The sequence below is a fragment of the Letharia columbiana genome (genome assembly GCF_014066305.1).
Source record: "Letharia columbiana isolate WasteWater2 chromosome Unknown Sc0000062_s0, whole genome shotgun sequence".
Lineage (NCBI taxonomy): Eukaryota > Fungi > Ascomycota > Lecanoromycetes > Lecanorales > Parmeliaceae > Letharia > Letharia columbiana.
The window spans coordinates 90083-110082 of record NW_023501106.1 but is presented as its reverse complement, the minus strand read 5'-3'; the positions used below and the strand labels follow the sequence as shown (position 1 = coordinate 110082).

The following is a 20000-nucleotide window of genomic DNA, read 5'->3' as shown; positions in this document are numbered from 1 at the left end:
CCGCGTCCGTATCGGGCGGATCTATCTTCCAAGGCTGCCATTAAAGACGCAGATACTCTTCCTCGACCTCCTGGTCAAGCATAGGCAGCATGGATTCAGATTTGCCGCAGTATGCCGTACCTTTTGTTGGTGAGCTCATCGTGCATTGCTAATGTCTTTTGCCAGGGCGCCGAACTTGAGGGTGACGAGTACGTTTGCTGGATAGGCTGAATGCAAAATATCAGAGCAATGCTAATGTGATGCAGTAATTGCGGCCGACGGTCTCTACAAACGTGACGTCTTCAGTTAGTCAACAACCACCCTCCAAGCTATTGCTCCGATCGTACTTACGTACCCCACTATAGGATTCCCTGATCCATTCGCTGTGGCTACGATAGGAGGAGAGCAGACCCGAACGACCTCAGTCATCAAGAAGACGCTGAACCCATACTGGAACGAGAGTTTTGACATGTACGGATACCTCGCAGTACGGCTATTTTGAGGGATATTGACAGGCAATAGGCGAGCATCACAAGAAAGCATCCTGGCCATACAGATTTTTGATCAAAAAAAGTTTAAGAAAAAGGATCAAGGGTTTCTCGGCGTGATTAACGTGCGAATTGGTACAGTCATGGATTTGGACATCGGCGGTGATGGTACATTAACCCTTCCTCAATGATCATCCCGGTTGGAAGGATTAAGTGCTGATGGGAAGCGTCCAGAAATGCTTACCCGAGACCTCAAGAAGTCCAACGACAACCTGATCGTCCACGGAAAGCTTATCGTCAACTTGTCCACAAACCTTGGACCACCTGCTACACAATCAAACGCAGCTGGACATCCCGGCCCACCCTTATCCGTAGGAGGTGGGAGCATAGCATCTACATCTAACGGAGCGCCCCCGAGATCGCCTGTAGGCTCCGCTGGGCCTTCCAGCGACATTCCGTCGGACAATCCACCGCCCCATAGTCCTGCTCCATCTCATCCGAATCCAGCCCCTCCCGGCGTTCCGCTGGGCAGCCCTCCTCACGCGAACGGTAGCAATCAGGCCGGGCTCAGTGGATCAGGTCACCTCAGCTCATTCAGAGACAATCAAGGAATGTTGCCTGCAGGTTGGGAGAGGCGGGAGGATAATCTAGGAAGAACTTACTACGTAGATCACAACACGAGGACCACAACCTGGACGAGGCCCTCAACTACATATAATGAGAGGGATCAACGAACGGCCATGGAGGCCAATACCCAGCTTGAGCGGCGCGCGCATCAAAACCGTATGCTGCCAGAGGATCGTACGGGGGCCAACTCGCCAACGCAGATGGAGACGCCACCGCCAGCATCTGCAAATACTGCCAGTGCAGTGTCTATGATGGCCACCGGTGCGACAACTGCTGGAACTGGTGAGCTTCCTGCAGGATGGGAACAACGGCATACACCCGAAGGCAGATCATATTTCGTCGACCACAACACGCGAACTACTACCTGGGTCGATCCTCGTCGACAGCAGTATATTCGCATGTACGGCCAAAATCCAAGCGGCAACAACACCACAATTCAAACCCAGCCGGTATCGCAACTAGGTGCCCTTCCAAGTGGATGGGAAATGCGTCTGACCAATACTGCAAGAGTCTATTTTGTGGATCACAACACAAAGACAACAACCTGGGATGACCCTCGGTTGCCATCATCGTTAGACCAGAACGTCCCCCAGTACAAACGGGATTTCCGACGTAAACTTATTTACTTCCGGTCTCAGCCTGCTCTTCGAATATTGTCTGGTCAATGCCATGTCAAAGTCCGAAGAGACCACATCTTTGAGGACTCGTATGCTGAGATTATGCGGCAGAACGCCAATGAATTGAAGAAACGACTGATGATCAAATTCGACGGAGAAGACGGTCTGGACTATGGAGGACTGTCAAGGTGATTTTGACATTACATGAACCGCCCACGAACAATACTGACTTGGAACAGAGAGTTCTTTTTCTTGTTATCTCACGAAATGTTTAACCCTTTCTACTGCCTTTTCGAATACTCCGCCCACGACAACTATACCCTTCAGATCAATCCTCACTCTGGCATCAACCCTGAACATTTGAACTACTTCAAATTCATTGGAAGAGTAGTCGGCTTAGCCATCTTCCACCGACGCTTTCTTGATGCATTCTTCATCGGCGCGTTCTATAAGATGATCTTACGGAAGAGAGTTGCTCTTGCGGATATGGAGGGGGTTGATGCTGATTTCCACAGAACGCTGACCTGGACACTGTAAGGCTCCCTGTCTCCTGTGCTGCTTGCAACACTAAGATTCATGCAGGGAGAATGACATCGAAGGCGTCATAGAGCCGACGTTCTCAACAGAAGACGAGAGTTTTGGAGAGATTCGGACTATCGACTTAAAGCCCAACGGAAGGGACATTGAAGTGACCAACGAGAACAAAAAGGAATACATCGAGTACGCTTTTCATAAACCATTATGCTCTTTGGGCCCTCACTGACCTGTTGCAGGCTTATCACGGAGTGGAGAATACAGAAGCGAGTGGAAGAGCAGTTCAACGCATTCGTTACCGGCTTCAACGAGCTCATCCCACCAGATCTTGTCAATGTTTTCGATGAACGTGAACTGGAACTGCTGATTGGAGGCATCGCAGATATTGATGTCGAAGACTGGAAGAAGCACACAGACTATAGAGGGTACACAGAGCAAGATCAGGTCATCAGGAACTTCTGGACTGTAAGTGTTCGATTTCCTCCATCTGAGAATGCTGCTAATGTGACTTCGCAGTGCATTCGGAGTTGGGACGCAGAGCAGAAGTCTAGACTATTGCAGTTCGCAACTGGCACCTCTCGTATACCGGTCAACGGCTTTAAGGATTTGCAAGGAAGTGATGGGCCCAGAAGATTTACAATTGAGAAATCAGGTTCTGACAAGGCCTTGCCTAAATCCCATACTTGGTAAGGACGATGAACATATTCGCTAGCCTTGCTTGTCTGGCGTTTACTAACATGGCATGCAGCTTCAATCGATTGGACCTGCCAGACTACAAGAATTATGAAGATCTCTCCGGGAAGCTCACTATTGCAGTGGAGGAGACTGTTGGCTTTGGACAGGAGTAGGCCGGCAGATGAAGCTGGCGGCCAAGCAGAGCCGTTGGAGCCTTGGAGGAGGCGTCTTAAAGTCCGAGGCAAGCATACAGCTAGGGCAGGCCGCGACCAAAATTATTGTTCATAGGGATTTGGGTGGAATCAACAGTCAGCGTTCTTGGCTGTAGACATAGCATTCATTCATAACGAGAAGTGGGATATTGGCCTTCGAAAACGTAAATCTTTGTCACTTGTGCTTATGATGCTTTTCAGAAGCTGATTTCCCCGAAGCACTGTGTTACAGCTCAACCGTCATTGGCCTCATACCTTGTCACCCTCACCCTCTTTTTTCCGCGTCCGGCAGCTTTCCTTCGTAGCTTCGGCAAGTAAGAGAGGACGCTTTGAAGTTGGAGCCATCTCTCATGCTATCCATGTCAATAGTCCACCGCTGCCCCGGCGACTGATTTTCACCCGGCCGACGAGAGCTTGAGTGCGGCCATGTCGGTTGATGGTTTCCATCGCTGTTTCGCATGGATCTTTACCTCGTTCAGACAGACCCTGGTCATCAAATGACCTTGCCCCATTGGGCTTTCGAATCACATCACGAAGAAGAAACATCATTTGTAGTCTCACGCGGCAAGCTGGGAAGAGGTAGTGAGTTTGATGATGAAGTATTGTTATCAGCCACCTCCACACAGCTTCTGCTCAGCCAACCTTGCTACCTACCAATATGTTGTCTAAAATACAATAATGCTGCTCTCAGACCAGGCATAAAACCGAGCTAATCTTCGCTCATGCGAGCCACATGAGCAACCATCCGACACGGGAACCACCCTGGACCTCCCAAAACCCTAAACTCCGTCGCTAAAAACACATCCCAATCTGTGGTATAGTACTGGTACGCAAAGCTGTGTTGCACATGTTGAAATCATTGAGATTGTGCCCCACTTGAATCATGCGCTCACACATCATCCTTCGCCCTGGAACCTTTCCTCAGCCGTCTCACGGGGCTTGCAAAACTGACATGCCTATCCTCTCCTGCCTCATCTCGTATTGCACTCGGATGTCTCAATGCCGAAGAGCGTCTGCCGGCAGCGGGACCGCGTGGTTTTCCTCCTAAACTTAAATGATGGTCGTGAGAGCTGCCTTCTCCCATATCCATTTCATCGTGATCTATCACTTCGGCGTGTATATAATGGTCTTCGTCGTCATCGGCTTCTCCTGAGCTTGGAGTTTCGGATTCGGAATGCGTGTTTTCATAATCACCGTCATCTGAAACCAGGCTGGGCGCGGTGTGCGACTCGATCGTGTTCGGACTAAGGTTTAGGGGGGATGCGTTGCCGTGAATAGGCATACCGTGGTCTTGTTGCTGGTCACGGCCATGGTATGGTGATTGGTAGCTGTAGTGCTCGTTCATGGTGGGTAGGAGATCCGCCTTAAACAAACTATTAGAGACACCTAGATGGGTGGGTGATCGCTCCAAGGGTGTAGGAGATTTGGTCGCGCGGGCAGGTGGGTATCGGCCTTGCACAACACCGCGAGTGCTACGGCTTTGGGGGCCACCGGGCTTTTCTGTGGGACTCACTTCCTCCCGCTCGTCTTCCTCGTCGCTTGACAGCGAAAGGTCAATTTCAGGACTCGTCTTGGCTTGCGCGACCATGTCGTTCAAGTTACCACCTCGACCCACTCTTGCGAACAGAGCAGATAGATGAGGAGTCTGGGGCGAAGGGTTGAATGGAACAGGATCAGTCCCGGGCTGTTTTGGCATCCCGAAACCCGTCGGACGAGGCGTAGACATGGCTTGAGCGCTGCTGAAAGCCATTGGTAGTTGATCTTTTGGCGTAGCAGCTGACTGGGGCTTCTTGCGCCGTGAGGAAGATGTTGTAGAATCGGCAGGTGTGGTACGAGCTAGGGCAGATCTGATCAGTGGGTGGACTAGCCCCGCGCTAGCGGAAGCCTGTGAGCCACTTGACTCTCCCAAACCTCCTTCCATGTCCATGTCAACCTCTTCACCGCTCGCCTCAATAGCAGCATCGTGACTCAAGAACTGGCGTGAGTGTGCTATGCGACAATGATTGATGAAGCCTTGAGCGCTATTGAAATTGCTGCGACGACAATCTAAGCAGACCAGCTTTACCATTTTCCCATCGGACGAGCGCTTGACGATCATCGGGCCCTTCTCTTCTTTGGGCTCTGGATAACCGTGCGGAAGAGCTTTGAGTCGTGCGCCGTTGGATCCACGTTGAGAACGCGACTTGCCAGCAACGATACCTTTTTCCGCCTTCGATCCCCTCGTAGCTCGCTCTGGCACAAACTCTCCACCACACGTTGGCGTTTGCTTGTGATCGGCGACGGAATCGTCGAAAGCGGAGTCAGGAATTAACCAACGCTCATAGTGGCGTGTATAAGGTCCGTTGGCAACACCCCATGGTGGTGCATACGGTGCCCGGTTGTCATATGCGGCGCCAGAGCCCGTGTTCGCTGCTTGCATGCCTTCAAACGTGGACGACGAGGCTGGATATGGGAAGATCTGACATCGACGGAGTTGCTCCAGCGCGATCTGACACTTTGCGAACTCCTGCTCAATCAGGCGCAATTCCCTATGTTTGAGAAGAATTTCCAGACTGAACTGTGCTTCGATAGCCTCGCGAAGAGCCGCAGGAGCGGTCATCGTTTTGGGAAGCCGACTTGTGTCACTGTCGTGATGGTCGAAGTTCCTTTGGGTGAGCATTTCAGGCAGGCGATTTTGGAGATGGGTGCTCCCATTAATACGCTTCCATTCCATCTCGGTCAATATGTGGCCCTGGTTCGTCTGGTCTGGATCCGATTCCGTATCAGCTTGATCTTCTCGACGAGGTAGGATAGCTTTTTGTGTCTCGGTAGCCGGTATTTCAACATGGCTCATGGTCTCCGTTCTTCTCTTTGGTGAAGGATATTCCAGAAGTGGCGACGCTGGACTACCATCCGAACGCTTGCGCTTCATCTTATTCAACGGCGGTATCTGAGTCATCGACGACTGCTGTTCCTGCGCTGGCATGAAGTTTGCTTTCTCCTTTGCGACCTTGTCATTCCGGGCCGAGGAGCTCCACGAGAGCAGATACATGCCATGCGACACGGTCAGGGCCGCTAGCGATCATGAACAGGTCCAAGTCATGAACGAGCGATGCTGGGAAGGTAGTGAGATGCAGGAGGTGAGCCCGAGAGATCCGTTGGTTGATGGGATATAGTGAACTTCAGGCTGACGTACAGGGACTATTGTAAAGAAAGCTTAAAAGGAGTTCAAAAGTCAAGGCGCACGAACGGCGGTCTTTGGAAATGATAAGCACGAAGGTTCGTTCCAGACAAACTTGTGGAGAAGTGGTTGCTTGGAAAGAGTGTAGTGACTTGTAACTTTGGCGGGAAGGCCAGGCCGACCGTGGAAAAGGGAATGAGATTCAAAGGAACCAGCGGTCGGGAATGTTTTGATTATTAATGAAATTCCGTGAGTGAATGAGGATAAGAAGAATTTGAAAAATGCGCTCGAGAATTAGAAAAAGGTATTGTATGGTGAAGCGCAAAGAAGAAGAAGAAGAAGAAGTTGAAGTTGCTAATAAGATATAGAGTGGTGGTGGTGGTGATGTTAGGACTTTTGGAGGCATTTGGGGGGGGGGGGGGGAAAGAAGTTAAAGGGTGGCACAAGTGTGACAAGGGAAAGGACGTGCCAGTGCCAGTGCCAGTGCAAAGGCAAGTGCAAGTAATGCAAGCCTGCAGAGTACGGGGCCTGAAATAATACCGTACCTAAGGTACCTTAGTCAGTACGGTAAAGTAATAATAATAAGCCGGGGGGCTCGGGTGAGTTGGGGGGGAGGGTTGTGGACACATTGGACGGACTAATGATGATGCAATACGATTGTGATTGGTGCGACACCAACCTACCAGCAGGGGTTTACCGAAGCCACACTTTTTTAGCGGCCGGGATTTCAATTGAAGCGAGCCAAGAAAAGAAAACAGCAAACGGCAAAACGGCAAAACGGCATTTCTCCATCTCCCATCTTCCTCTCTCTCTCTCTCTCTCTTTCTTCCCCATACATATAAAGAAACGCACGTAGCAATTGAGCAAATCATAGTAATCAAGACGAAGAAGTCCGAAGCTATCGAATCGAATCTCATCCTGCTTCCAAAACATTAAATAGACGCTCGCATGTGCACATTCCCATACAGAAATGTGTAATGTATGTACCTACGTAAGGTATGAGACATCGGACATGTAGATAGATAATATAACACACCTAAACACAGTCTTCACGTCATAATTCCAGTTATCTCTTCGCTTCACTCGACAGCAGAATGATTTTCTTCATCTTTTCATTCTTCTTTCCTCTGATCAAAGGAAGGTGCTGGTGCTGCATTATGGAATGATTTTCTTTCGCGGCAAATCCCGGCACTAAGCCGTACAGACAAGAACGTGCAGAGGTAAATAATACGACCACAATAACTACGAATACTTAGAGAAACTGCCTCAAGAAGTAGAGCGAGTATCAAGTGAATATGAAATCGATCATAACTCAATATAACACTGAGCGCAACTGTCCAGAGGTTACATGCAGATAGGTTGTCTCCGAGACATAGCTTTGCTGTGCTCGGCCCATCTCCTTCCATGTCACTCTAAAGCGTGTCTCTGAGTTGACACTTCCACCCCGTGAATCATCTTGAACTTTCGAGCATCTTCCATTGTCCTCTACAAGACAATTGTACCTTGAGATACCAGCGCTGTGGTACCGCATCTCTTCACTGAATGGCTCACAAGAAGCATAAACCTAAGCAGCCGGGGATCGATCACAGAGACATTTCGGCAGAGGAGGCCGCCAAAGCAAGCTCCAGCATTGGTCCACAGCCCCTGATGAGCACCAAACACCATTTACCGAACGATGCAGACGAGGTGACAACATCTGGTCGACCCAAGAAACGTAGAAAAATCAACAGCAACACTGGACTAGATCACCATGACCTACCGGCATCTGACATTTCAGAAACCTCAATAATAGAGAACATCGAACGCCCCGAGCGCGCACCCGATGCCTCTGCCCAAGAGCTACCTCCTGAAGTTCGACATCTGAGCTCCAAATACGACTTCACTACGATGTCAATCCTTTCTTCAGCTAAGATCAGCGACAAGGTCAAAAAGGTATTGCTTCGAGTCGAGAACTTCAGCTTTGCAGACCCGAACTCCAAGCCGGGTATCGTTGTCTTGCATGCCAAATCGGAGGTCGCAAGTAAGATGGTCAGCATCGTTGAGATAGCACGACAAGACATCGAGCGCGACAAGGGACAGTGGTGGCAGTACTCCAAACTGGACGGACAACTCGCGGAGCTGAAGACCACATCAGTGAAGGGTAGGGGCGATGGAAAAAAGCTCGTAGAATGGCAAAACGAGCGAGCTGGAGAGGAGTCGCAAGGGGGGGTTGATGAGGTAGGAGGCGAGCCTCGGCGCGCTTCGGAGGAGGTGCAGCATGATCATGAGGTCGTCGATGGAAACGAAGAAATGGAAGACGCCTTTGAGATCATGGTAAATCCCAAAGAAGCAGATCAGAGAGCGAAGCAGTCCGGGAATGGTAATGGCAGGAAAATCAGGGCTACCCCAGTGATGACGATCTACTTTGCCAGGGTACCGGTGCCTGGTCTGAAGGAGCTTTACGGGTACGTTCTTAATTTCTCCATGGACGCCAACTACTGACATCCTGTGACAGAGAGCAGACGAGTTCATGACTCTCTGCAATAGAGGTACTAGTACACCAGCGGATCCTATCGATTGCAGATAGAGGGGATGAGATCATGCAGAAGGAGCTGTGAGCTGGTGGGGGGGCATGTGCAAAGGCTTCAAATTCTTGTCAGATCAACAGTGATGCTAGATACCCACGTAGCAAGTGCTTGAGCAATGCAATCTCGATCATTCTATCCATGGGTATCTCCAATTCATCTCAGTCTTACTTGGTAGAAAAAACATGCGCAATCTGGCGGGGTAATCCTTCACGTCCAGGCATGTTGCCCCCGCCTCGGGCCGCTGGTGCCGCTTTTTCTTGCTGCTGAATTGCATGATTTTCTTTCTTTTCCAGCATCCATTGACTGGCATTTTCGGTACGACCGAGCGTCATATCTATCTGTATTCATACGCATACTTCTTCTCGAGCCATTGCTTATGTTGCGGCTCTAAAAACCGCTGTGTGTAAGGTACTGACAGACCCTCACCCCCAGCGACCCCTCCTGCTGACTTCTCCGCAGCTCTTCGGACCTGTTGCTTCGCTTGGTCAAGCACCTCACCGACGATTCTTCTACAATGTCATCCCAACCCCTCCTGCAGACCGCCCCGGGCAAACGCATTGCTCTCCCCACCCGAGTCGAGCCCAAAGTCTTCTTCGCCAATGAGCGCACCTTTCTCTCCTGGCTCAATTTCACCGTCATTCTCGGTGGCCTCTCGATCGGTCTACTGAATTTCGGCTCCGATGCCACTTCCCGCATCTGCGCCGGACTGTTCACGATCGTGGCAATGGGCTGCATGATCTATGCGCTTGTGACTTTCCATTGGCGGGCGAGGAGTATACGGCTGAGAGGGCAAGGGGGCTTTGATGATCGGTTTGGTCCAACTGTGTTGGCGGTAGTACTTGCTGGGGCGGTCGTGGTCAATTTTGTGCTGCGGGTTACGGGAACATGAGGCCTGACTGGAAGGGCGAGACGGGATGATATACATGAGATGGGTGAATGGATGTAAGAAAAGGCGGCAGGAACCGGTTTGGCTTTGTCCGGATCTGTCGCACCTACGGCGCAGGATGCGGTCTTACGGCTTTGCAGCAGTCTTCCCAATGCTGATACATCCTGAGGTCCTGCGAGGAAAGAATATTTGATTGGTACTCCATAGGCAGTGCTCCCACCATCCTGTCTTTCATGAAGGTCCATCGATTCAAATCCGTGCACTGTAGCTGGGTCCAGCGTCCCAGCTGTGTCCGATCATGCGCCTTTTCGGATTGATCATTGAAAGTCGAGGGAATGGAGACAGCCTAGGTAAATCATCAAGCTCAGAGGTTGGCCAAGCCGACCCTGGCAGGTCTACTTGTAATTGAAGCCCATGCAATACGGAAAGCTTCTGCTGGGATTTAGGAGCAACGCCGATTGTAGACCGAGTCCGTACTGCCACGCCGGGAGGGCAGAAAGCGCACGTAGACCTTGCGTGAGGAGACTTGGAGCCAATGAAGAAGCCTCGGGCGAAAAGCAACCAACCACTCCAAACCTTTGCCCCTGTTCCCTAATCAAGAGACATGACCTCAACCGAGGATAGCTCAAAAGAAGTTCAACGAAAAGGTAGTAATCAACCTCAACATCCTCTCGGACAACATCGAAGAATTCGGCTGCTCTCTCTATCGTCCATCGGCGCGGCTTCGCATCATGGGTGCTTCTGTATTGCTCAAGAATGTTGTCTGATAGGCTTGGTATTCGGGAAGTGAGTCTACACAGGACTTGCAACGCGAATGAACCCGGCGGCAGTGGAGGAATGAGAAGCGAATGATGGAGATGAGCAGTTCGAATGGGAAGCTGGTGAGTCTGTTTGTCTGGTGACGTAGTGTTACGATTTTCCATAAGATGGAACGGCAATGTGTGTGAAAAGAGCTGATCTGTCGTCTGAGTCTTGCATTTCCACTAGCTCCGGAAGCGTTTGGTCTTGTGAGGAACAACTTCCTTTCGATTTTCCACTTACGAGGAGATCCCATCATTGATACTACTATTGCTTACCCGTCTCATCTGTTCGTCCTCCACAACATGGCTTCACTACCTAGCTCCCAGGCTCAATCAACAGCTGTAAGGTTCTCTCATATCGCTGTCTGAGACCTTACCCGCTGAACTCGTCACAGCCCATACCAATCCCACGTCTTACAGACATTGCAAACGATGTATGTCTTCGCTAACAAGAAATTCGTTTGGGTAGTTGCCAACATACAGATCTTTAGGCCTGCGACTCCGCATTTGAATCGGTCACTAGCTATGAACATGCCAGTACCTCTTCCTGGAATACTGCCATCATAAATACAACCCTCCAAAACCTCATCTCCGAGTCCTCACACTCTGGCCAGCAACCTCTCTACAAGTTTGCAGTCACAAGTACCATCATTCAGCACACCACACCACACTCAAGTCCTGTCAAAGACGTACCTTCGAATGCCGGTTCACAAGATGCGGTAGGTGCAGGGAGTGCGGTGGGGCGAAGAGGTATGCATTCGGCATCTGGGGCATACTGGGATAATAAGAAAGATGGGATGTGGAACTTCAAGTATGAAAAGGCGGAATCGAAGGGGTTTGATGTTGTGCTTAGTATTCTTTGGATCTCAATTGTCTAGGCACAGGGACCCCCCAGAGTATCTACGTGCATTTTCGGAACACTGACACGAACTCTAGCTTCGTTTTGTTCGTCTTCTGATATCAAACATCTAATAGCTGAATTTGAATCCACCGTTGGCAGAAACCACGGACCCTGTGCACCAGCCACTGTCCTCTGAGCAGAGCTGGATTATATTTTCAGAGTCAGCGTTGCCTATTTGAGAGGGTATCTTGAACCTTGGAATATGTCTACAGAGTCGACACTCTCAAAACATGTCTCAAGGCTCAAGATCTGGTCCAGAAGAGGAAATATGAACTCCGAAAATACGTACCATACCCACCACACCGGCAATCTCGTGATCATATGCAGGCCTTCCGCCTGCCAACTCGGCATCTTTGACAAACCTCTCGTCATCTACTCCTTCCCTTACTCTCTGCAACGGAGCATTTTGCATGAATGGCTTCATCTGCTGTTGGAACTCCGGACCCGTCAATTCGTACATATCTGTGGCCACAGGCCCAGGGTTTACGGCATTGACTGTTGCTCGCTCTGCCAGCTCTCTGCTCCACGTTCGAGTCATGGCTTCCAATGCTGCTTTAGTGCCACCATACACCGTCTGCCCGTGAAAACCTAGGCTTGACGATACTGACGAAAGGTTCACGATCCGGCCGGAGCGATCTTTGGGCAGAAAAGGGAGTGCGGCTTGAAGCAGAAGGATAGGGCCGAGGACATTGACGGTGTACTGTTGGGTGAAGGTTTCGGAGGTGATCTCTTCTAAGGGCATGTTCTTTGAGACGCCGGCGTTGTTAATAATGATGTCTATTTGGAATTTGCCAGATCTTGGGTGGGCGAAGTGATTTTTGGCCGTCGTGACTAGGTGGGCTGGACCTTGTGGGTTACCTATGTCCGCCTGGACCGCAATGGCGTTGATGCCATGGGAGCTCTCCAATGAAGAAGCAAGTTGGGCACTGGGCTCGCTCGAGGAATCGGAAGTATAGCCTAGGACTAGAGAAGCGCCTTTCGAGGCAAGATTACGGGCAATGGCAGCGCCAATTCCTTAAGGTTGCGCTTCAGCTCTTACTCGGGGACTGTAGGAACTTTGAGGCAAACCTCGAGACCCTCCTGTGACCTGCACATGTCGGAGTTAACATGACATCTTTGAGGTAGGCAGCTCAGGTCACAGATTAAGCTTGGGCAACATGAGTCATGCCTTGGGACTCAATCATGGTATTGATTGGGGATGACTTGTTTCCAAAGAATGTACTCACAATTGCTAATTTTCCTTCCAATGATCTCGGTGCTGTGCCCGGCCTTAGATTTGTAGAAGACGCCCGTTGATACACCGGACGAGACATGATAGGGATATTCTACCTGTACTAGAGCTACTGAATAACTGGTAGAATACTTGCGAGGTTTTCTCCTACTCCCTTCTGAACAAGATACTCAATAGATCAACACAGTTGAGCAAACTATTCAAGAGAGAAGAATACGCACGTGCTGTTTGCTAGAGTACGATCTCGGAAGTACAATCTTGGCAGTCGGAATATTCCCGCCCGAAACAGGGCCCGTTTGCGGAGAAGGAAGAAACAGCTGAGTCGGGACCTCCTCGTCAATGTGCTCTGACTGCATTGAAGTGGACCATTCCTTGACTATAACGATGCGGGATCTGATGCCCAGGAAGTGTGAATGGGCTTGCGTGTCTGCCCATTCGGGAAGATTAGGTCTTGCTGCTATCTACATATGTTGTCGTGGCGATGAATCTGCCGTCACAGTTGAACTTCATCGTTCACCAGTCTAACTTCTTCCCCAGGTTTAAACGCGGGTAGACCGACATAGGGGCACCCATCACACCTGAATGCATCTCCCAACGCACAGTTACCACAGCTTCCTACTTTGCCTTGCACCGTAAAATCTACCTCTGCCAATTCGTTCGTTTTCAGTTTTGCGAGGGTTTGATCGGCATTAGAGCGTTTGGCGTGTTCCTCAGCTTCGAGGCGTTGCGCAAGGCCACATGTGCAATCTTTACAAGCACGCCGACGTTTGCCAGCTTTGGGCCGACATTCGGGTGCTTTGTGGAGCAATTGTGTTAGCAGGAAAAAATCAGAAGTGGATAGACGGTCATTGGAGACTTACGTTGGACAACAGGTCTCTTCAAGTCTTCCTCATCAAGTAGAGTGTCCTCGTCAATTAGATCGTCCTCGTCATCAACTTCCGGCGCCCCGAAATCATCACTGAAATTAACGTATCCTACGCCTGCTGGCTGCATTGACGCTGGAGGCCCATTTCTTCGCTTTCCGTTAAGGTTCAAAGAGACAGCGCCTGTCCCTGCTGCGCTCGTCGTAGCCGTTCCACCGTTGCTCTTATTCTTGCCGAGACGCAGTGGCACCGATTGTGTAGCTGTATGATCTGGCTTCACCATACCATCCCCTTCCACCAACAGGCCGGCGAAAATAGCCTCCCTCCGTTCTTCTGTATCGTCTGTGGCAAACTTTCCGTCCTGGCTCTTTAACCTCCCACCGGGCTTCAAAGATCGGACGATGCGCGATAGGACATCGCGGTTGAGCAGCTTGTTCGATTCTGTTCGTGTGTCGTCTGCGCCTGAGAGAACTAGAATGATATCGTAGGTAGCTTCTGGAAGGGAAACGAGGGATAAAGATAGGCGATCGAGCATTTGGATGTCGGTGGCGTTCCGATCATGTGCCGCGAGAACATTGTTCAACTTCTCTGGGTGGGATGATAGGGATGGAGGGGAAAGCAGGAGGCTTCGCGGTGGTGAAGAGCGACCTGTTGTCTTTGTCTGGACCAGGGCGAAGTCTGAAGTATTATCAATAGTTACAGCCGGTGCCATTGCGTTTGCTGTATTTTGCTGGCTTGAAGGAATGCTGATTATGTCTTCAATGATGAGTGACTGTGTTGGGTAGACACAGAATTCCTTTACAAATCCCCGGTAGTATGGCAAACGACCTTACAAAAGCTGCAGTAGCAGTGAGAGATACCCTTGATCTCCACAACAAGAACAACCGCGTAAAAATACTTTACTTAGAGCTTGACGAGATCTACATAATCCGTACCAAAGGGACTACTTAAAATACTCTACTCTTCATATGGTGTTTTGTACTGGTGGGGCACGGTAATTTTTCCCGCATCCAATGGTTTCGTAAGGCTAGGAGTAGTCAGTTGCGAGCGAGATAAGGGGCACTAAAGCTTTATCTTAGCGTAATTTCTACCAGCCTCCTACCGCGTTCACCACCATCTTTCCAAACCAATTCCATGACACACACAACTAATAAAGTACACACACTTTCACTTTCGACATAACTGCGCTGTTTAAATACAGATACTTCGCTTGTATTCTCTAAACTTCATTCATCTTGCAGCCACCTGATCTCAATTTGCATCCGCCAACGTTCAAACCTCACAGCGTCGCGTCGGGCAAACCTGTGCGCCAATGGAACGACCCGAAGCCAGCTACGCATCGTCAATGCAGAAGCATGTCTTCGGTATGACTAGTTCTCGTGGTGGCCCTGGATTCGATAGAAAGGCATACGCACCTTTCCAAGCCATCATCGAAAAGGGCAAACAAGCCAAAGCGCAAGATGAACACGATCAGTACGAAGCAAGAAAGGCGAGGAGAGAGACAGAAATCAAGAATGCCGCACGAATCAGGCATGCTGAGGCTGAAGCTAATCGCCGCCGTGCCGAAGAGAGCAGATTGTCCATCGACGATCACAAGGGAAAACTGCTCGATGAAATGACCAAAAACGTCAAGGCAATTCTAGAAGACCATTACCGAGAAGAGATTCGTGAGAAGGTTTACGAAGACGAAGATATGATCGTATCCGCGTATGAGCGTGACGTCAAAGACCAGACAAAGGCCAGACTCGTGGGGGAGCTTGAATCTGTGGTGAAGGCGAAGTTGGAAGCCGAGTTCGAGCCAGAAGTTAAGCAGCAGTTGGCAGTAGAGCTTGTAACGTTGGTAAAGGCAGAGCTACGAGCGGAGTATGAGACAGAGGTCAAGCAGCAGTTAATCAAAGAGCTTGGACCGGAGGTGGAGGCAGAGTTGCGTGCGAAGTATGCGACAGAGGTCAAGCAGCAGTTGGCCGAAGAGCTCCAAGCGGGTGTGAAGGCAGAATTGCGTGCGAAGTACGAGGAGGAAATCAAGAATCAGCTCATGACGGGCACTGAGTCTACAGCCGTCCACAAGCTGAACGACATACACCCAAACGATGTCGAAAACGAATCTCAGGGACAACGTAACGCCGTGCGCATTCCAGATGGGGAGTCATCCAGAGCAATTTCCAACCACAATGATAACAAGGGAGGCGATTATCCCGACCTGCGTCATCATCAGCATCTTGTTGGCCAAAATTGTGTCCAGAATGGTCAGCAAGAGGCTGTGTCTGTCCAAGGTTTAGAGTGTTCCGACACTGATGAAGATGTTGTCAATATGCCTCATGGTACGAAGCGATCTCTGAGTGGTGAAGACTACGAAGAAGAAGATCCTTATGCACGTCACTCAAAGCGTTCTCGAAGCGCATCGTTCAATAGCGAGGAGCAGCAATCGCCAAGTGGCTATGAGGAGGGGTCCAGTCATCTCTATTCGAGCTATTCACGTATACAACGAGCCTACCAAGGCGTGCGTTGCAACGGCGAAGAATACCAAGATTTTCTGCAGTACAAGGGGGACGCTGGGTATGAGGACGCGCAGGGCATCAATGGATATAAGATGGACCGCGGAGCTTCGGGCTACAATAGCTCTGCTGAGGTTAAGGGAAGCCGCGAGAACATTTTGGACCGTGGAGAGGCGGACTACAACAGCGCTGAGGATGTGCAGGGAATGATTGGGAACTTCCTGGACCGTGGAGAGGCAGATTATGACAGCGCTGAGGATGTCCAAGGGACGAATGGGAGCCTCTTGAACGGCGAAGAGGCAGATTACAACAGCGATGAGAATGCTCAGGGGATGAACGGGGACCTCCTGGACCGTGAAGGGGCAGATTATGACAGCGCTGAGGATGTTCAAGAAAGCAGTGGGTACAAGTTGGACGGTGAAGCTTCTGAATCCTATAGCTCTGAGGAGAACGAGGAGGAGGAGGAGGAAGGGGAGTACGAGGAGGAATACGAGAGTGAGGAAGAAAAGCAGTATTCTACCGCTCCCCAGGCCGCACCCGATGCGAATGCTGGCGATGGAGTGATTACATTCTCCAATACTCAAGACACGGCCTTCGTTTTGAGCGACTCGGAGGATGATGAAGACAAGGCAGATGACGAGGACAAGACCTTGGTTGGCTACGAGGGCGCCACAACCCCGAACGATGCTAAGCAGTATAACGTGCCTGCCGAGGAGTTACATTTCCCCGAGGCTTGAGATGCGTAGCGAGGAGCAATATGGCATATGCACGGAGTTTCGGAGGGTTGATTTCGGGCATCAGCGCGTTATACCCCCCACAATGCTTTTACCAGGTCCGAGTCTTACCCGCAGTCAGCGAGCATTACGAGCGGAGATACCCGGTGAAGTACTATCTACCGATGGCAAGTCAGGTCTCGGACGGATTGAACAACACCAGGCTCTTCATGTGCGATATCATTTCGGTGGACTTGCTCAATTGTATGTTACTCCTAGGATAGCAGGTAATTGAAACACTGCATCAGAATACTATGGCCGTCTAAAGCGATCTTAGTTCTCAAGGTCCTCCGTGACAATTTCGTAATTTACTGGAGCGCGAAATACATGGAGACGCAGGAAATGAGATATTGGCTTTTCTACATATTTACAGCCTTCCGTGACTACCTTTTCCGCCCAAAGAGCCCCCTTTTTCTCTCCCGCGTCTCATGAGGCGGCACTTCTCCGCGCTCTCTCCACGCTTTTGCCCGCCCAGTCTTCTTTCCTAGCCTCACGTCGCGCCTGCTGGCACAACAGCAACACAAGCCTAGCTGAACCAACCATCCGACAATTGCACACGCGCTAGCCACCCACATGAATGCAAACATCTTGAACCCAATCTCTGGCACGATGTTAACCTCGCCTTCGGCGCTGTGGATGACCTTTTCGAATATGATGAACATGACGGTGGCAATGATGCTGCCGGCAGTCGTTGTGAGGGCGCTGAGGAAAGCGAAGATGGCGATGGGGAAAGTCGCCCAGCGCGTGTAAATACTCAGTGGGGTGAGGAAGATGGAAACGAAGCAGGTGGAAACACCAGTCAAGAAGAGGGCAAACATCTTTCGGGGTCAGCATTGCTTATTCGAGGTAGGAAATGGAGGTCTGGGGAGTAGAAAGGTCTTCTTGCTCCCGAAACATTTCTTGCAACTCAATTTCAACACCAAATAGGAAGGGTCAGCTCCGAAATGTACGTACCCAGTGAGAAGCTGTTCGGACAAGAGAGAGAGCCGAAATGATGTTTGCAGGCAGGGCAACTTAGTTTTGCCAGTTAGCATTTACAGGTACCACAAGGAGTGCGAATGATGAGTGGCATACTTGTGGCTCCAGCGAGTAGCTGATTGAGAATGATCTCAACGGGGTTGAACCAATACAGCGTTTGCGGCTTGCTACAACCCGTAATGCCACTCCCATATCCCTCGCAGTAATTCCATAGACCAACTTGATAGAAATCGTGGAGCCCCAATGTTCTTGCGATTGAATTGATGAGAGTAGCCTGGGGAACAGCTTGGGGAATGATATGGCTGAGGTCGAGCTTCAAAAAGTAGATGCTTCCCACGACTGCCCGATGAGCGTTTGTGTTGCCGACCTCGACGAGAATGAGGAAGACGAGGGCGATGAGGAAGAGGAGAGAGGTGAGGAGGGAGAAAATGAGACGAGTGCGGGTTGCTGCCCTGACGGTTGAGGGCGAAGGATGTAGAGCGTCATTGTTAGGGGAAAGGCCGGAGGAGGATGGAGAGATATGAGCCGTAGATTTCTCTTGTGGTACTTTGCGTGAGCGGTGGTTCGAGACGAAAGCTGGGAGGGCCATTGGTGGTGAGCAATGGGCAGGAGAGGAAAGACTTTGGGGGGGGGAGAGAGGGCCCTGAGGGAGCGAGAGGATAGGAAAGAAGGGTAGAGAAAGGCAGATGGTTCAATTTGCTCTGCTAGGCTGGTGTGATTCTATTGCTTGTTGCTTAAAGGATAAAAATATATACATATATTCATATATTCATAATGTACGAGTGTTACCTAGACACGCTCGGCACCGGCATGGATAATGTCATTATTATGGAAATGTGAATTCGTTGTTATCCATTTCCGTCGGAGCCGTTGGTGATACTTTAACCAAAATCCGAAGGAAAAGTTAAGCCCGCTCCGACGTCATCAACGCACAACTTTATTTCTTTTGTTTAAACCACTTTCGTTGCAGCCGCCCAATCAACATATAAAGAAAAACTTTCGACAACAACTATATTATTGAGCTATAAAAGTAGATACACATATTTAAAAGTACTTAGTAAGGTTAGACCCTTCAATTAACTTTAGAGAACGTCTATACCTCTATAACTATATTAAATAAAACTAGCTAGCCTAATAGAATTATAATAGTTATAATTTCAAGGAGCACGCATTTATATTAAAGTTATTAATAAATACTATATTAAAAATAATAGATAAAGATTAGAAACTATTAATAGACGAAGTAGCTATTATTCTTAAGGCGGCGATAATATTTATAGAAAAGATGAATAATAAATCTAAAATCTAGATAGTTTTAGATAAAGTATATAAACTAGCTATTAACTTAAGTAATCGAGATAATAATATAAAGAAAAAGATTATGTATATTAAATATTAGATAGCTAGTTTGAAAAGCAATATATCGATAGCTAGCTACGCTAGCGTACTAAGCTAATCCTTAATATCCTTCTATTATTAAAGAAATTTCTATTATATTATTAGTAATATTAAAAATAAGGCTAAGTACTATATAATAAGCTAAATAAGATTATTATAAAAGTTATAAAATGAGATAGTAAGTAAAGTATTAAAGGAAAAGATATTAAGCGAGATAATTACGATAATTAATAGATATATAAAAAGTATAAATACTATAAGAAAATCTATTAGAATAGCTAGAAGGCTAGCGAGTAACGATATATATATTATAATTATAAATAAGAAGAAGGTGAATAGACTAAGAAAAAGTAAGAATTAGACTTTAAAGATAAATGATAATATAAGAGTAATTACTAAAATATATAATCTTCACTCTATAGAGTAAGGATTAATATATTTAATATTAAAAGATATAACTACGGCAATTAAAAGGGTTTAAAATAAGAATATTAATACGCTAAATCTCGATATAGTATAACTAAGCTAGTTTAGCGCGAATAAAGAGAGTTATAATAAAAATTCATTAATTATTAAATTAGTATTCTTAGAAAAAAATAGAGTACTAAAAGAAGGTCTAGTTATCGATTCGGAATTATATAGTTATTACGTTTATAATAAGTAGTATAAATTAAAGTAATACTTCGTATACTGGAAATACGATTATCTATTAATTGTATACCTTAAAAAGAATTACTTAGTATGCGGAAATGCTTAGAAAAGTATTATTATAAAGATTACACGATTAACACTCGCAAATACTTAATTTGCGAGAGA

At 48.6% G+C, this 20000-nt stretch overlaps 9 protein-coding genes across 9 annotated transcripts; 4 read left to right on the top strand and 5 right to left on the bottom strand.

Moving 5' to 3' along the window:
* Positions 1–89: 89 nt before the first annotated feature.
* On the top strand, positions 90–3093 carry HO173_011431 (uncharacterized protein; the record flags this gene model as incomplete). The annotated part of the gene is made up of 11 exons (XM_037313311.1): positions 90–109; positions 166–188; positions 246–284; positions 345–450; positions 502–635; positions 702–1899; positions 1951–2244; positions 2294–2431; positions 2485–2710; positions 2762–2931; positions 2994–3093. The coding sequence occupies 11 exons, from the start codon at positions 90–92 to the stop codon at positions 3091–3093; spliced, it is 2448 nt and encodes an 815-aa protein (XP_037159768.1).
* A 928-nt stretch (positions 3094–4021) lies between these two features.
* On the bottom strand, positions 4022–6163 carry HO173_011430 (uncharacterized protein; the record flags this gene model as incomplete). The annotated part of the gene is made up of 1 exon (XM_037313310.1): positions 4022–6163. One exon carries the CDS (start codon positions 6161–6163, stop codon positions 4022–4024), a length of 2142 nt encoding a protein of 713 aa, XP_037159767.1.
* A 1671-nt stretch (positions 6164–7834) lies between these two features.
* Positions 7835–9748, top strand: HO173_011429 (uncharacterized protein; the record flags this gene model as incomplete). The annotated part of the gene is made up of 2 exons (XM_037313309.1): positions 7835–8736; positions 9319–9748. 2 exons carry the CDS (start codon positions 7835–7837, stop codon positions 9746–9748), a joined length of 1332 nt encoding a protein of 443 aa, XP_037159766.1.
* A 392-nt stretch (positions 9749–10140) lies between these two features.
* HO173_011428 (uncharacterized protein) lies at positions 10141–10668 on the bottom strand (the record flags this gene model as incomplete). Its single annotated transcript, XM_037313308.1, has 1 exon — positions 10141–10668. The coding sequence occupies one exon, from the start codon at positions 10666–10668 to the stop codon at positions 10141–10143; it is 528 nt and encodes a 175-aa protein (XP_037159765.1).
* A 180-nt stretch (positions 10669–10848) lies between these two features.
* HO173_011427 (uncharacterized protein) lies at positions 10849–11423 on the top strand (the record flags this gene model as incomplete). The annotated part of the gene is made up of 3 exons (XM_037313307.1): positions 10849–10887; positions 10941–10979; positions 11037–11423. The coding sequence occupies 3 exons, from the start codon at positions 10849–10851 to the stop codon at positions 11421–11423; spliced, it is 465 nt and encodes a 154-aa protein (XP_037159764.1).
* A 90-nt stretch (positions 11424–11513) lies between these two features.
* Positions 11514–12759, bottom strand: HO173_011426 (uncharacterized protein; the record flags this gene model as incomplete). Its single annotated transcript, XM_037313306.1, has 4 exons — positions 11514–11588; positions 11736–12460; positions 12515–12533; positions 12673–12759. 4 exons carry the CDS (start codon positions 12757–12759, stop codon positions 11514–11516), a joined length of 906 nt encoding a protein of 301 aa, XP_037159763.1.
* Positions 12760–13170: 411 nt separating this feature from the next.
* HO173_011425 (uncharacterized protein) lies at positions 13171–14252 on the bottom strand (the record flags this gene model as incomplete). The annotated part of the gene is made up of 2 exons (XM_037313305.1): positions 13171–13472; positions 13538–14252. 2 exons carry the CDS (start codon positions 14250–14252, stop codon positions 13171–13173), a joined length of 1017 nt encoding a protein of 338 aa, XP_037159762.1.
* A 600-nt stretch (positions 14253–14852) lies between these two features.
* HO173_011424 (uncharacterized protein) lies at positions 14853–16772 on the top strand (the record flags this gene model as incomplete). Its single annotated transcript, XM_037313304.1, has 1 exon — positions 14853–16772. One exon carries the CDS (start codon positions 14853–14855, stop codon positions 16770–16772), a length of 1920 nt encoding a protein of 639 aa, XP_037159761.1.
* Positions 16773–17191: 419 nt separating this feature from the next.
* On the bottom strand, positions 17192–18375 carry HO173_011423 (uncharacterized protein; the record flags this gene model as incomplete). The annotated part of the gene is made up of 3 exons (XM_037313303.1): positions 17192–17626; positions 17763–17821; positions 17883–18375. 3 exons carry the CDS (start codon positions 18373–18375, stop codon positions 17192–17194), a joined length of 987 nt encoding a protein of 328 aa, XP_037159760.1.
* Positions 18376–20000: the final 1625 nt, after the last annotated feature.